At 41.2% G+C, this 13467-nt stretch overlaps 1 protein-coding gene across 1 annotated transcript in view; it reads right to left on the bottom strand.

Moving 5' to 3' along the window:
* man1a1 (mannosidase, alpha, class 1A, member 1) overlaps positions 1 to 13467 on the bottom strand; it is a 160559-nt gene that overhangs the window by 84660 nt on the left and 62432 nt on the right. Inside the window, exon 4 of the mRNA XM_017692516.2 lies at positions 2868 to 2948. Within this exon, the coding sequence (XP_017548005.1) occupies positions 2868 to 2948 (81 nt within the window). The remainder of the gene's footprint in view (positions 1 to 2867; positions 2949 to 13467) is intronic.

Genomic DNA, 13467 nt, shown 5'->3' on the forward strand with positions numbered 1-13467 from the left:
TGTTTAGTTTGGCTCAGCATCAGGGCAGACAGCCGGACTGCCAGCAGTAGAAGGACCCTGGGCCTCTAAGCCTCATCTAAGAGGTGCATTGTGTCTTGCCAATTCTAAAATGTCACCCACTGATTAACAGACACTACCACACAGGGCTTAGAGAAACACTACATCCAAGGCAGTCATGTCTGCAGCTGAAGAAGGGGGGGGCGGGCAGCCGATATTAAAATGGAGACCAACACTGATTTTAAGGATTTAAAATAAAGCCATGAAAAAGTTCGAAATCACTATTCAAATGTTTATAATGAACGTACGTCTAAGTAAATAGATTTTGTTGTAGATTCGTGTACAAAAGGATTCTAATGAACGAGTCCTGTCCAACTTCTCATGGAGGACCCTAAGAAAGATTAATTATACCAAGAATTAAACCATAATGATTTACTTTCCACAGTGCCTATGCATTTAGGCATGTAGAGGTGGTCAAGGCAACTTGCTGAATTGCAGACCGAGCATCAGAACAGGGAAGAAAGGGGATTTAAGTGACTTTGAACGTGGCGTGGTTGTTGGTGCCAGACGGGCTGGTCTGAGTATTTCAGAAACTGCTGACCTACTGGGATTTTCACACGCAACCATCTCTAGGGTTTACAGAGAACGGTCCACAAAAGAGAAAATATCCAGTGAGCGGTCAGTTGTGTGGACGGAAAATGCCTTGTTGATGTGAGAGGTCAGAGGAGAATGGGCAGACTGGTTCGAGATGATAGAAAGGCAACAGGAACTCAAATAACCAACCAAAATCTCTGAGGAATGTTTCCAACAGCTTGTTGAAAGTCTGTCATGAAGAATTAAGGCAGTTCTGAAGGCAAAAGGGGGTCCAATCTTTTACTAGCAAGGTACCTAATAAAGTGGCCAGTGAGTATATTAGGGCTGTAACAATTCATTAAAAAAATAATTCATTTTCAATAATTCATTTCCACACAATTTTTGATGCAGAGTGGCTGAAAATGTGCATGATGGTAAGATGTTAATGTTTCCATTTTCAGTTTATTGCAACATTCAGCAATATATAAGCACAATATCTTAAACAAAAATTATGCTTTACACTGTTTTGATGCAACTTTCTAGCCACAAGCCAATATGCTAAACCCCAAAATACCATGCTAACCACAAGCTAATAAGTATTCACTCACCCATCAAAATCACTGAAATCAGGTGTTCCAATCACTTCCATGGCCACTGGCATAGAAAAACAAGCACCTGGGCAGACAGACTGCTTCTACAAACATTTGTGAAAGAATGGGTCGATCTCAGGAGCTCAGTGAATTCCAGCGTGGTACCGTGATAGATGCCACATGTACAACAAGTCCAGTCGTGAAATTCTCACTACTAAATATTCCACAGTCAACTGTCAGTGGGATTATAACAAAGTGGAAGCGATTGGGAACGACAGCAATTCAGCCATGAAGTGGTAGGCCAAGTAAAATTACAGGGTCATTTGGATTGAGCAGGGTCAGTGGATGCTGAGGTGCATAGCGTGCAGAGGTCACCAACTTTCTGCAGAGTCAATCACTACAGACCTGCAGAACTTCTTGTGCCCTTCAGATTAACTCAAGAACAGCGTAGAGAGCTTCATGGAATGGGTTTCCATGGCCGAGCAGCTGCATTCAAGCCTTACATCACCAAGCACAATGCAAAGCGTTGAATGCAGTGGTGTAAAGCGCCACCACTGGACTCCAGAGCAGTGGAGACGTGTTCTCTGGCGTGACGAATAATGCTTTTCTTTCTCCATCTGGCAATCTAATGGATGAGTGTGGGTTTGGCGGTTGCCAGGAGAACGGTACTTCTCTGACTGCATTGTACCAAATGTAAAGTTTGGTGGAGGGGGGATTATGGTGTGGTGTTGTTCTTAATGCTTCAGCAGACCAAGAGATTTTGAACAATTTCATGCTCCCAACTTTGTGGGAAGAATCTGGGGCTGGCCCCTTCCTGGCCCTGACCTCAACCTTATAAGAACACCTCTGGGATGCACTAGAGTGGAGAGCCAGGCCTTCTTGTCCAACATCAGTGTCGGACCTCACAAATGCGCTTCTGGAAAAATGGTCAAAAATTCCCATAAACAGACAGATTTATGAAAAGCCTTCCCAGTAGAGTTGAAGCTGTTACAGCTGCAAAGAGTGGGCTGCTATCATGTTATGCACTACGGATCAAGAATGGGATGTCACTCAAGTTTGTATACATGTGAAGGCAAACGAGCAAATACTTTTGGCAATATAGTGTACACACACACACACACACACACACACACACACACACCCCTTTTGTTATCTATTTTATAATGTTTAAATCTACATCATAACTTACAGCTGTACAGAAAAATAATAAAAACTGATATAAATAATGATTCCAAACCTTTGAATGCTAGATTAATATTAACCCACATAACTTGATCAAAAGTTAAACTGATTTGCAGTTGCAGACTATGCATGGTCAAAATTATTCTCTCTTATCTAACAGTATAAACAGTGTAACATGACAAAGAGTTTCCTAAAATTCCTAGCAGTTTTGTGGGCTTCTATTAATTAGTGCACATCAGAGAAAGGCGTCTGTGTACTACAAACTTAAACAAGCCAGAAAATATAGATGCTACATTGGTGGGATTTTTATCAGTACTGATAAAGCTGTGGTACCTCAGCAAGAGACGATATTACTGGCCAATCCCTAGTCAATCCCTACAAAACCCACAAGGCTTGTTCCAGCCTCCCAGAGCCATTATGCCAGCTTCTATTCAATTTACATATCACATCTTAGACGATCAGTGTACGCGTTCTGATCCAACAAATCCAAAGCCAACCACTGTATGTACTCGTGCATTTACATACCTCTTTGCCTGAGAGATAATAGGCGGACAGCAATCCTCCGACGAAGCGGATGTTCACTTCAAAGACCGAGATTTCTGCATTCTGAGAGGAATAAAAGCAAAAAGAAAGGGAGAGAAAGAGAAAGACAAAAACAAAGGTGATTATCTAAGCTTATATAGAAATGCTGCCACTAAGTCACTATAAACTGCAGCTGGCACAAGATATGAGCATGTGTGCATGTGTTGGGGTTCAAATGTAGTGTTTTCAAGAACATAAAGCAACAAGAGCAGAGAGCAGATGGAGCTCTTCAGGGAAAGATCATATACACAAACAAACTCCCGGCACAAAGCCAGACTCCAGTTAGGATATTTCCTGAGAACCTGTGAAATCATCATCAATGGTTAAAGAGGTTCCCTAAAGAGCATACATACAAAACACACAGCGGAACTCACACAGAGTGGAGCTACAACAGGGTGGAGAAATAAAACAAACAAAAACAAAAAAAAAGAACAAACTTCTCTGTTCCAAGTACATTATTCCTACCACAAGGGATGTGCATTTTGACTAATTTTGATATTTGAGAATTGGAGGGGGGGGGGGGGGCAAAAAAAAGCTGTAGAGCTGTGAGTGTTTTAGATGCCAGCACTGGTGTTGGACAAAAATAACCAAAAGAAATCAGTAGGTTTTCTTTCGGACGAGTAAAATAATGGAAGTTAACCGGTAACACTGGATGCTAATGGAGTCCTTGACATGCATTTCTTCCTCTTTAGTGGACTATGTGCCAACATGTTAAATTGCCATACATTTTAACAATTTCTAGATCTAAATGTTAACAAATCAGCCTAGATTTCTTTTACCGTTAAAAGCAGGTCCTTGGCAACTCCACATCAGGGCACTTATACTTTACTACTCCAAAGCACAACATACATACTCTCAAATTTTAAGTTTTACAGTTCTGTTAAAAGAAGTCGGCCATTTCCACGAACTGTTAGCCTGTTTATTTTCTCAAATAATCAGATACCCGAGTAGTGATTTCAGTATATGAGCACCATCACATCAAACAGTTACCGAGCATTCAAGTTCCCAGACACATCCCTAGCCACTTCATATACCTACTTCCTTGTTGTGCAGCCACTCAATTCCAGCAACATTACTACAAAAATGAAAATTATCTATTAGGTTATAAACTTGATTCCTTCAAATCTTGATGCAAACTTTTAAACCTTTGTCAACTAAACCAGGAAAATAGTCCAAACTATTATGCAACGTCCTTAAAGCTGACTTTCACTGAGACGGAGAATCTCAACACCATCACAGCTCTGTTATCCCACTGTTTAACCCAAGGTGAAGGCCAAGTGCAAGTTCCATTGCCTAGATTTGCATTACAGAGAATCCCTAAGGTCCTCCCCCTGAGTGCAGCAGGGTATGATGTGAGGACCGCTGGCTTGAAATTCAACACACATTAAGGGAGGCCATGGTTCAAGATTTCAAGAGGAAAAGCCAAGAAGCTGAATTTGGAGGAGTTGCTTTTATTTGTGAAAAAACAATTAAGGCACGATTTCAGCCTTTGTCGCTCTTCAGATGGAGCAGTTAGCAGCTTCACGCAAGCACTTCACAAGCTCGGTGCAGTAAAGATGTTTTGACAGGTGACTTCACTGCTCACACAGGGATTCTAATGACAAGCTCCGGAGTCACTTGGGACAACAGAAGCACCTGCTCACTCGCAACTGTTATTATGGGTAGATGAAACACACAAATATTTACCCAGAAACCAGTGAGTAGACACTTTACCTACACTGTGACATCGCCAAAGCCTTTCTGGTCCATCAAATTATACCCACTCGGCAGAAGCACGGTATTTACATATGAAATAAAACTGTTTAACCCATGTGGTTGATATTTTCTAATATGCTGACATACCTGATGTGCTATCAAATCACCTGTAAATATGAATATTTTATGCTAGAACAGCTGATAGAGGGTCAAGTCACCAGCAGTGAAAACAAAGACTAATACAGCAGGGAATTTTCTCTTTGCTCAACTTTTGGCTTTGATATGCAGCTTAGCTCAGATCAATGAAGATGAGCATTTTGGTTTGGGATGCTGACGTCACGTTAGTGGTGTGCTGTCAGATGAAAATCAGGACTATAGGAGCGCAAGGAACAACTTAACGTGGGTTAATTAAATTAACACGGACTTGTTAAGGAAGGTCAAGCAGCATGCGCTTCTGGCCACATTTCCTAGCCGTTACTGAGCTGTTCGTGGTAATAACAAAATCCAACCTTATATTACTTTAATCACCATCTCGTTGCCTACAATGTAGCACCACTTTGAAGCATGTGGCTTACAATTGTGCTGTACAAGTGCTGGTTAGGCTTACAGCATCCATACTGGGGGGTAGTTATAATAGTGTATAATAGTGTTACAACTAAGCCAAATTTAGTAAACAAAGACAGTAAATTTGTTTACACACATTTTTAAAAGAAAAAAGAGAAAATATCTGAAAACAGGGATTTTCTTCTCCTTTATTAGTATCTTACAGATATTAGTATATCAGTTTTAAATAAGTTAATCACTAAAATGGACATTTGGTGAAGCTGTAGTTATTTAAAAACAACATGCCATATTTTACTGATGTGTGATGTCTTGTTAGCTTTTTGTCCTTCCATGAACAAAAAGTACATTTGTCATTGTTTGACACACAGTCTTGTCAGTTTTTATAAATAAATTGATCTGTGTATCTGTCCGTCTTAAAGATAATATAAAATACAGTTTGATGGGAAACTTATAACAGTTATAACAGAATTATAATGAATTAACTTAGCATTCCTTCATCAGACGTTTCTGGGAGGTGTTAAACTGAGCCTCTGTCTGTAACAATGAACCCACCCATGGGGTAACTAACACTGTTCTTCCCATCATATTCAGTGTGTTATTGTACATGAACGGTTGGTGCTAGAAAGAAAGTTCAAGAGTTTGTTTGTAGCAGAGATGCGTGTAATGCTTGTGTAAAAATCTGATTATTCCAGCTTAAATACCTAGAAAGTTATTCAACAAAAAACAATGTGTTAGGCTGTGTCCTGCTCTCCTACAATAAACTCTTAATAACTGGTCTCAGAGTGAGAAAGCAAGTCTGATTATATGTATTTTTGCTGTATACTGTTTGCATACTTGACCTATTCTTATCTTCACATTACAAGCTTTAAGCATTAACTGATCTAATAAAGTGACAGCACATTCCAGTAACAAAGTTATTTCACTTCTTGTTTTGGCTTCAAAATAATGCACACAATAGCAACTTCAGACTGCTAAACATGTTCCAATGAGTTCCACAGCCACATGCACAAGTGTATGCATTTATATACACTGCTCAAAAAAAAAGGGAACACACAAATAACACCTCCTAGATCTGAATGAATGAAATACTCATTGAATACTTTGTTCTGTACAAAGTTGAATGTGCTGACAACAAAATCACACAAAAATCATCAATGGAAATCAAATTTATTAATCAATGGAGGCCTGGATTCGGAGTCACACACAAAATTAAAGTGGAAAAACACACGACAGGCTGATCCAACTTTGATGTAATGTCCTTAAAACAAGTCAAAACGAGGCTCAGTATTGTGTGTCCTCCACGTGCCTGTATGACCTCCCTACAACGTCTGGGGTCTAGCACTGTCCTGCATTAGGAGGAACCCAGGGCCAACCGCACCAGCATATGGTCTCACAAGGGGTCAGAGGATCTCATCTCGGTACCTAATGGCAGTCAGGCTACTTCTGGCGAGCACATGGAGGGCTGTGCGGCCCTCCAAAGAAATGCCACCCCACTGCCAAATCAGTCATGCTGAAGGATGTTGCAGGCAGCAGATCGCTCCCCACGGCGTCTCCAGACTCTGTCACGTCTGTCACATGTGCTCAGTGTGAACCTGCTTTCATCTGTGAAGAGCACAGGACGCCAGTGGCTCCTATAAACCACTCCTTTATTGAGTGTGTCTTGCTAATTGCCAATAATTTCCACCTGTTGTCTATTCCATTTGCACAACAGCAGTGAAATTGATTGTCAATCAGTGTTGCTTCCTAAATGGACGGTTTGATTTCACAGAAGTTTGATTTACTTGGAGTTATATTGTGTTGTTTAAGTGTTCCCTTTATTTTTTTGAGCAGTGTACTTATTATAGCACAGTCACTTTGGAATTCAGTGTGAAATTATGTAGTGTTACATTTTCATAATTTTTCAACTCATCTTCTTTCGGCTGTTCCCTTTAGGGGTCGCCACAGTGGATCAACTGCCTCCTCTACTTTTACACCAACCATGTCCTCGTCCACCTTCACTACATCCATAAACCTTCTCTGAGGTCTACCTCTTCTCCTTCTACCCGGCAGCTCCATCTCCAACATTCTTTGCCCAATATATCCACTATTCCTCCTCAACACATGTCCAAACCATCTCAACCTGGCCTCTCTGGCTTTATCTCCAAACTGCTCCACCTTCACTGTCCCTCTGATCTGCTCATTTCTAATCTTGTCCAGCCTTGTCACTCCCAACGAAAATCTCAGCATCTTCATCTCCGCCACCTCCAGCTCAGCCTCCTGTCTTTTACACAGAGCCACAGTCTCCAAACCATACATCATAGCAGGACACACTACTGTCTTGTAAACCTTCCCTTTCACTCTTGCTGCTATCCTTCTGTCACACATCAGCCCTGACACCCGTCTCCACCCACTCCATCCTGCCTGCACCCTCTTCTTCACCTCTTTTCTACACTGTCCATTGCTCTGGATGGTTGACCCAAGATATTTGAAGTCATCCACCTTTACGACCTCTACTCCTTGCATCTTCACCTTTCCACCTGCCTCCCTCTCATATGTAAAGTGTTGAGATAAGACAGACAGACAGACAGATGTTGGACTTTGGCAACCTAATGCGTCTGATCTAGTGTGAGAAAATGTAGTTAAACTTCACTCTATTGGAAGCTAGATCTAAAGATCGAGACTTGGTGACCACTGATACAGAAAAACAACTTGCACAATCCTTATAAAAGTTCAGCGGCTTTTTATAAGTTACAGTGTGACCCGATCTGTTCTGGAGTCCTTCTTACCAAAATGCCTCAAAGTATGTCCATAAATAAGAGCTTCATAACGGTTACACAGATATGCAAATAATAGAGTAGATAATTTAGAACTCCATTAGGCACAGCAATCATTTTATGTATTTATTTTTTCACATTTAAAGGCTTTTTTGAGGGGTTGGGAACCTAATTACCACAGATAAGCCTCATGTCCACCTATTGTTTTTCATTACCAATATTTACCATTTTATTTTTTTGTTTTTTTTTTTTAAGAAGGAAAAAAAAGGGGGGGGTTTGCAATACATTTAAATGTTGAATCTTTTCAATGGTTTGCTGGTAAGCTCTAAGGAGGTAAACCAAAACAACAAAATGATGTGGTAAGTAAAAAAAACAGCTGCCTGTGTATTGTGCTACTGAAATAAAATGGGGAAAAAAAGTTACATTTTTAGTAATTAAAGTGAAACAACAGTATGTATATAGTATCTATATTGTGCAGCCTGGATAAAAAGTACATGTGTTTAAGTAAAAGTCCCAAGGGCCTTCTCCATTTGGAAGAAAGGGAGATGTACTCTACTGGCTAGAATGTTGACAAGCTGTCTGCCATGTTAAAGAATGAAAGAGGTCAGCAGAGAAGATGTGGAGAATCCAGAAGAAGCTAAAGCAGGGCCGTGGAGCTCGGACGAATTCTGCAAAGATGTAATTATTTATTTAACTGCACAGCTGGGCCACTGCTTGAATAGCAATGCAAAAACTAATCATGGCTCCGAGCGAGAACAAAGGCGTGCGCACGCACACACCTGTCTGACTTGGGCCCATCAGAAACATAAGCTCAACAACTACAGACGTGAATGTGGTGCAACACAAAAAAGTAAAGTCATCTGCAAGAACATCAGTACACAAATGAGGCTTCGGCTGAAAAGCAGAAAGGAACCTCGCTGGCCTTCGCTTTCTAGTCCAAGTCCCCCCCCCAGCAAGGCATCTTCATGAAAAGGGATGGAATTTACTATTTATATCCCTTTGTGAGCAGGTTGCTTGGCCTGCTGGCAGCAAAAATGTCTCAGTGCTGTAGCTCTGAAACATTCTCTCTCTCAGGTTTGTGTCGAGTCGCTGTGTGCACTCATTACAGCACAGTGGCCTTTGCTCTGACAGTGACTGAGTTTAGGTAATACATTCAGCTTTTGTTCCTCCTCTGGCCTTTCAGAAGGAGACCACAGAGCCAGAGGCCTAGATGAGACTTTCCTCAGAGGCTGCTGACTGGGTGAAACAAACATAAGCTTGATTCCAGGTCCAGGTCAGTCTGATAAAAGTCTGATGTGTCAGCTTTGATCAGTGTAGATCCTGTTGCTGTCTCCATGGGCAAAAGACCACGCTGCCCATCAGCATGTCCCACTTGATATGAATCAAATTTAAAGTTTTGATATGTGAAGGCTGACAGAAGGACAAGGTCCAGCCTGGACCACTCATCAAGACATTTACTACCTTACTAAGGAAAGCGAGCCAGACTCCTGTTTAAGGCCATATATCAATACAACAGGATCCTTTGTCCTCCCACATTGATTTACCAAGCAATTGACTATCTCAGTGTTGTTCATCAAGCAGGACTGAAGTGCCCACAAGAAAGAAAAAACACTGACACCAGTTTAGATGTCAATACTTAATAGCTCAGCAAAAAATGCATTTTCCCCTTCTTTCCTCACCTTGGTCTGAATCTAATATAACCCTTCAGTGCTTAACAGCTGCCAACACACACAGACTCCTACTCAAGCAGCTCAAACTCAAAATCTACTATGTTTTGCATTATTATTATTTCCATCCATCCATTTTCTAAGCCGCTTCTCCGTCAGGGTCGTGGGGGGATGCTGGAGTCTATCCCAGCTGTCTTCGGGCGGAAGGCAGGATACACCCTGGACAGGTCGCCAGTCCATCGCAGGGCAGACAGTCACTCACACACTCACACCTAGGGGCAATTTAGCATGTCCAATTGGCCTGACTGCATGTCTTTGGACTGTGGGAGGAAACCGGAGAACCCGGAAGAAACCCACGCAGACACGGGGAGAACATGCAAACTCCACACAGAGAGGACCCTGGCCGCCCGGCCAGGGAATCGAACCCAGGCCCCCCTCGCTGTGAGGCGACAGCGCTACGCACCACGCCACCGTGCCGCCCTATTATTATTTTTATTTTTTAATTTATTTATTTTTACTCCCAATCGAAATAACACCTGACAGGTGTGACATATTCCTATTCATTCCATGTTTTCATTTCATATTTATTCCATGTTTCACTCTTGATCAAAAAGAAACAAACCACATAAATGTTTTTGAATTGTCAGCTTAGTCGATCACAGACAAATCTAACAGCACTGAGAAGTCCTGTGACTTATGAAGAAGAGCAAGGCAGCAGAAATAACCACATTTTGCATTGGCTTTAGAAGGTTAAGCTTTTGTTTTTGGGTCTCGGTCTTGGCTCAGTCTCAGCTTGTCACTGTTTTAGACTCGTACTGGTCCCATCAAAGGTGGTCTCTATTACAGCCCAGTGATGTACATTTGTCTATTCAAGCAAACTTCAGACATCACTCGTCTTGGCTGCTCAAACTATTCCTTTAAATGATATTCTGAGAGAGAAGCTCCGAGGTCTGGTGTGAGTATGCACTCTGCGTTCTGTATTCTTCTCACAGCCTTTCACAAACGCCACTCTAAAGCTGCTCTCGGGCACACTGATAGAGGCGCAGGTCAAACAGAAGAGTAAAACTCCATTGGTGAGGCTTAAGATTATTCTGCAAAGAAAGGGGTTTCAGACATCAGAACCCAATTGTTTAGTATTCCAGAGACATCTTGAATATTAATGGCTGATTCGCCAGGGCTTTCGTAGACGCTTTTATTGTTGGAATCGCTGGAGGGCAGAAGCAAAAGCCTTTCAATTAAAAAGTTTGTTAATACTCTTCATTAAAGCGCATACAGTGCAGTATCTATCTCCCACTTTCTCAAAGCAAAGAACTCGAGGGCTGGACAGGCACTTCAGATCCCCAGCCAGCAGAAGATCAGCTAAAGAATAAATAATTGAAAATGTTTTGCGACACGGAGGGTAACTAGGAAAAGCGAGAGAACACTGCAATGAAAACAAATATATATGTAGCGCTACTTTATCCAGTATGCCATTTCTAATTTGAGGCACTGCCTCAACTTGAAGTCGGCTCTGGCTGATTAGCATGACTCATCAGATTTCATTTGGGCACTTTAAGCTTTCCTGCACTTCTCCCTTGCTGCCTATCTCAGTCGCACCATGGCTCCTTTAGAGTGCATTTCTGACCATAAGAAATGCTCCAGTGATTCTCATATTTAAATCACATTAACTACTGGTCAGCCTTACGAAAAAGGCTGAAGGGCAGAGAGCCAGCCATAAGCTGCAATGGAAATCACAGAGGAATAAAGCTCAGCTTTCACTCCATCATCACTATGATTTGCCATGGATGCTCGGTCCAGCCCAAAAAACTGGAGTAAGCAAATCCGAATCCTTTGTGTGGCGTGTTTTGTTGGCTAAAATCTTACACATACATTGAGAGCTATTCAGAGAGCCCATCTGACTAAAATGGAAATATTTAGGTAAAAAACGCAATGCTGGAAAAACACTGGCATGAAGAAGCAGCCCTCTTAATGGTGGTGCTTTTAACATTTCAAGAGAGAGATTTGAAGGGTGGTATTGTTGGCTCAGATGCTGAGTGTTTCCTCGTGCATTAGCCTCAGACTGATGAGTCAGAGTCATGCTGGCTGATTGGAAAGAGGCAGCGTTAAGTGCTCCCACCCACCCGGGGTGCTGAAGGTCGCCTCATTCTGACATCACTGCGTGAATAGAGCCGTGTTTCTCAGCAGTTCATCAAAATGACATTATTCTTACTTATGGGCGCTGCTGAAAATGCCAAGGTCACCTTGAGTGTGGAAAAGTCGCAAATAAAGGACTTTCTTTACTTGTCTGAATCAGTGAAATGGCCCACCTGAAAGAGTGCAGCCCAGCATAGGGGAAGATGTCGCTCCTGCTTCGTTGCTAGGTGCTCAAACAACCTTTCAGGGGGCACTATGAATGCCAACATCATTTACATTAATTTTTGCTAATCAGTTGAGACAGAGCACGCAAACAAGCAACACATGTTGGCCAAACTTACTAACTAACTTATCTGCTGATTTGAAACCGAGAGTAAGAAGTAAAAGTGATGCTGAAGTCCAAAATAAAACCATCCCAAACACCTAACAACTGGACTGGTAAGCTGGAATTAAATGTGGATCAAATTTTAACTACAACAGCACCTAAGAATAATTGCTATATTTAATTTTGACCTGAAGACACTCAAGAGTCCATCAAAATCTAAAACTGTCGCAATTACGCCTCTTAATCCAAGGGTCTCCTTTTTTATTTATTTTTACCTAATTTTCTCCACAATTTAATCGTGTCCAATTCCACCTGCTAGTTAGGTGGAACTCTCCACAATGTCGCTCCACATTTATCAGTGTTACAATGTGTTTAATGGACATGTCTTAGACTTCTATCCATGTTAAAGACTGATTTCCAGTAATTATTATACATTTCTGCAAATGACAAGCACTGAAATATTAAAAAAAAAATAAAAAAATAAAAAAAAAATAAAAAAAAATCAGTGTTTGGATGTAAAATAATGGTCACTGTAGAGAAACACACTGACTCTGATTCATTTACAGGGATGATTAGAGGAACCAGGGGTCATGATATCTACTATGAAAATAAAAGCCTTTCTTTTCAAATCCAAAATTGATCAGAAGTATAAAAAGTCTCTGGCAGCTTCAGGCAGTGTGTTCATAACTTTTCTGTGTAATAAGAATGTCCTGTGAGGGGGCTTTTAGAGGCATTCAACTCTCTGGATGTCTGGTTCCCATCACCACCACTGCAAACAGCTTCACTGAAATTGAGCATTTCACATCAAACCACACTGAGTGAGTGACTAGTGCAAAACGGTGACGTTTATAGTGTTTAACTGTTTTTTTTAATAGTATTATGGGCCATTAACACAAAGTTTAAAAGAGTTAATCTGAAATAGTTGGACACTGTCTTGAAACAGCTTTAAAATAAAAAGATCAACACCAGCCTATTTAAATACACTTCTGCCTGATCTTAGAGGGAGCCCAGCCCTCGCTTATTCCGATTTCTACCATCACCTAACAATCACTAGGAAGGGTAATCTAGTCAATACGGTCATCTGTATACCTAATGTTAGCTAAAGTTGTGATCAACATGCTCAAATCTATAGTCTAAGATTAGGCTGCACCATTATCAACATCCTGCTCGTCCTGTATCAATCTGAATCAAATCTGTATGAGCTGGTCATCTTGCCATTGTCTTATAAGAGCAGCTGTACCATCACATATTAGTAGTCACCAACTACTATTATTACCCTCATGGTAAGCTAGCAAAATAGGTAGCAAACAAGCTAACCTACGAGCTAAACTAATGTATCTTGGGAATTGGATACCATTTTTAACAAATTCTCAGATAGAAAATTACATTTTCAATCTGCTGCACAC

The sequence above is a fragment of the Pygocentrus nattereri genome, chromosome 4 (genome assembly GCF_015220715.1).
Source record: "Pygocentrus nattereri isolate fPygNat1 chromosome 4, fPygNat1.pri, whole genome shotgun sequence".
Taxonomy (NCBI): domain Eukaryota; kingdom Metazoa; phylum Chordata; class Actinopteri; order Characiformes; family Serrasalmidae; genus Pygocentrus; species Pygocentrus nattereri.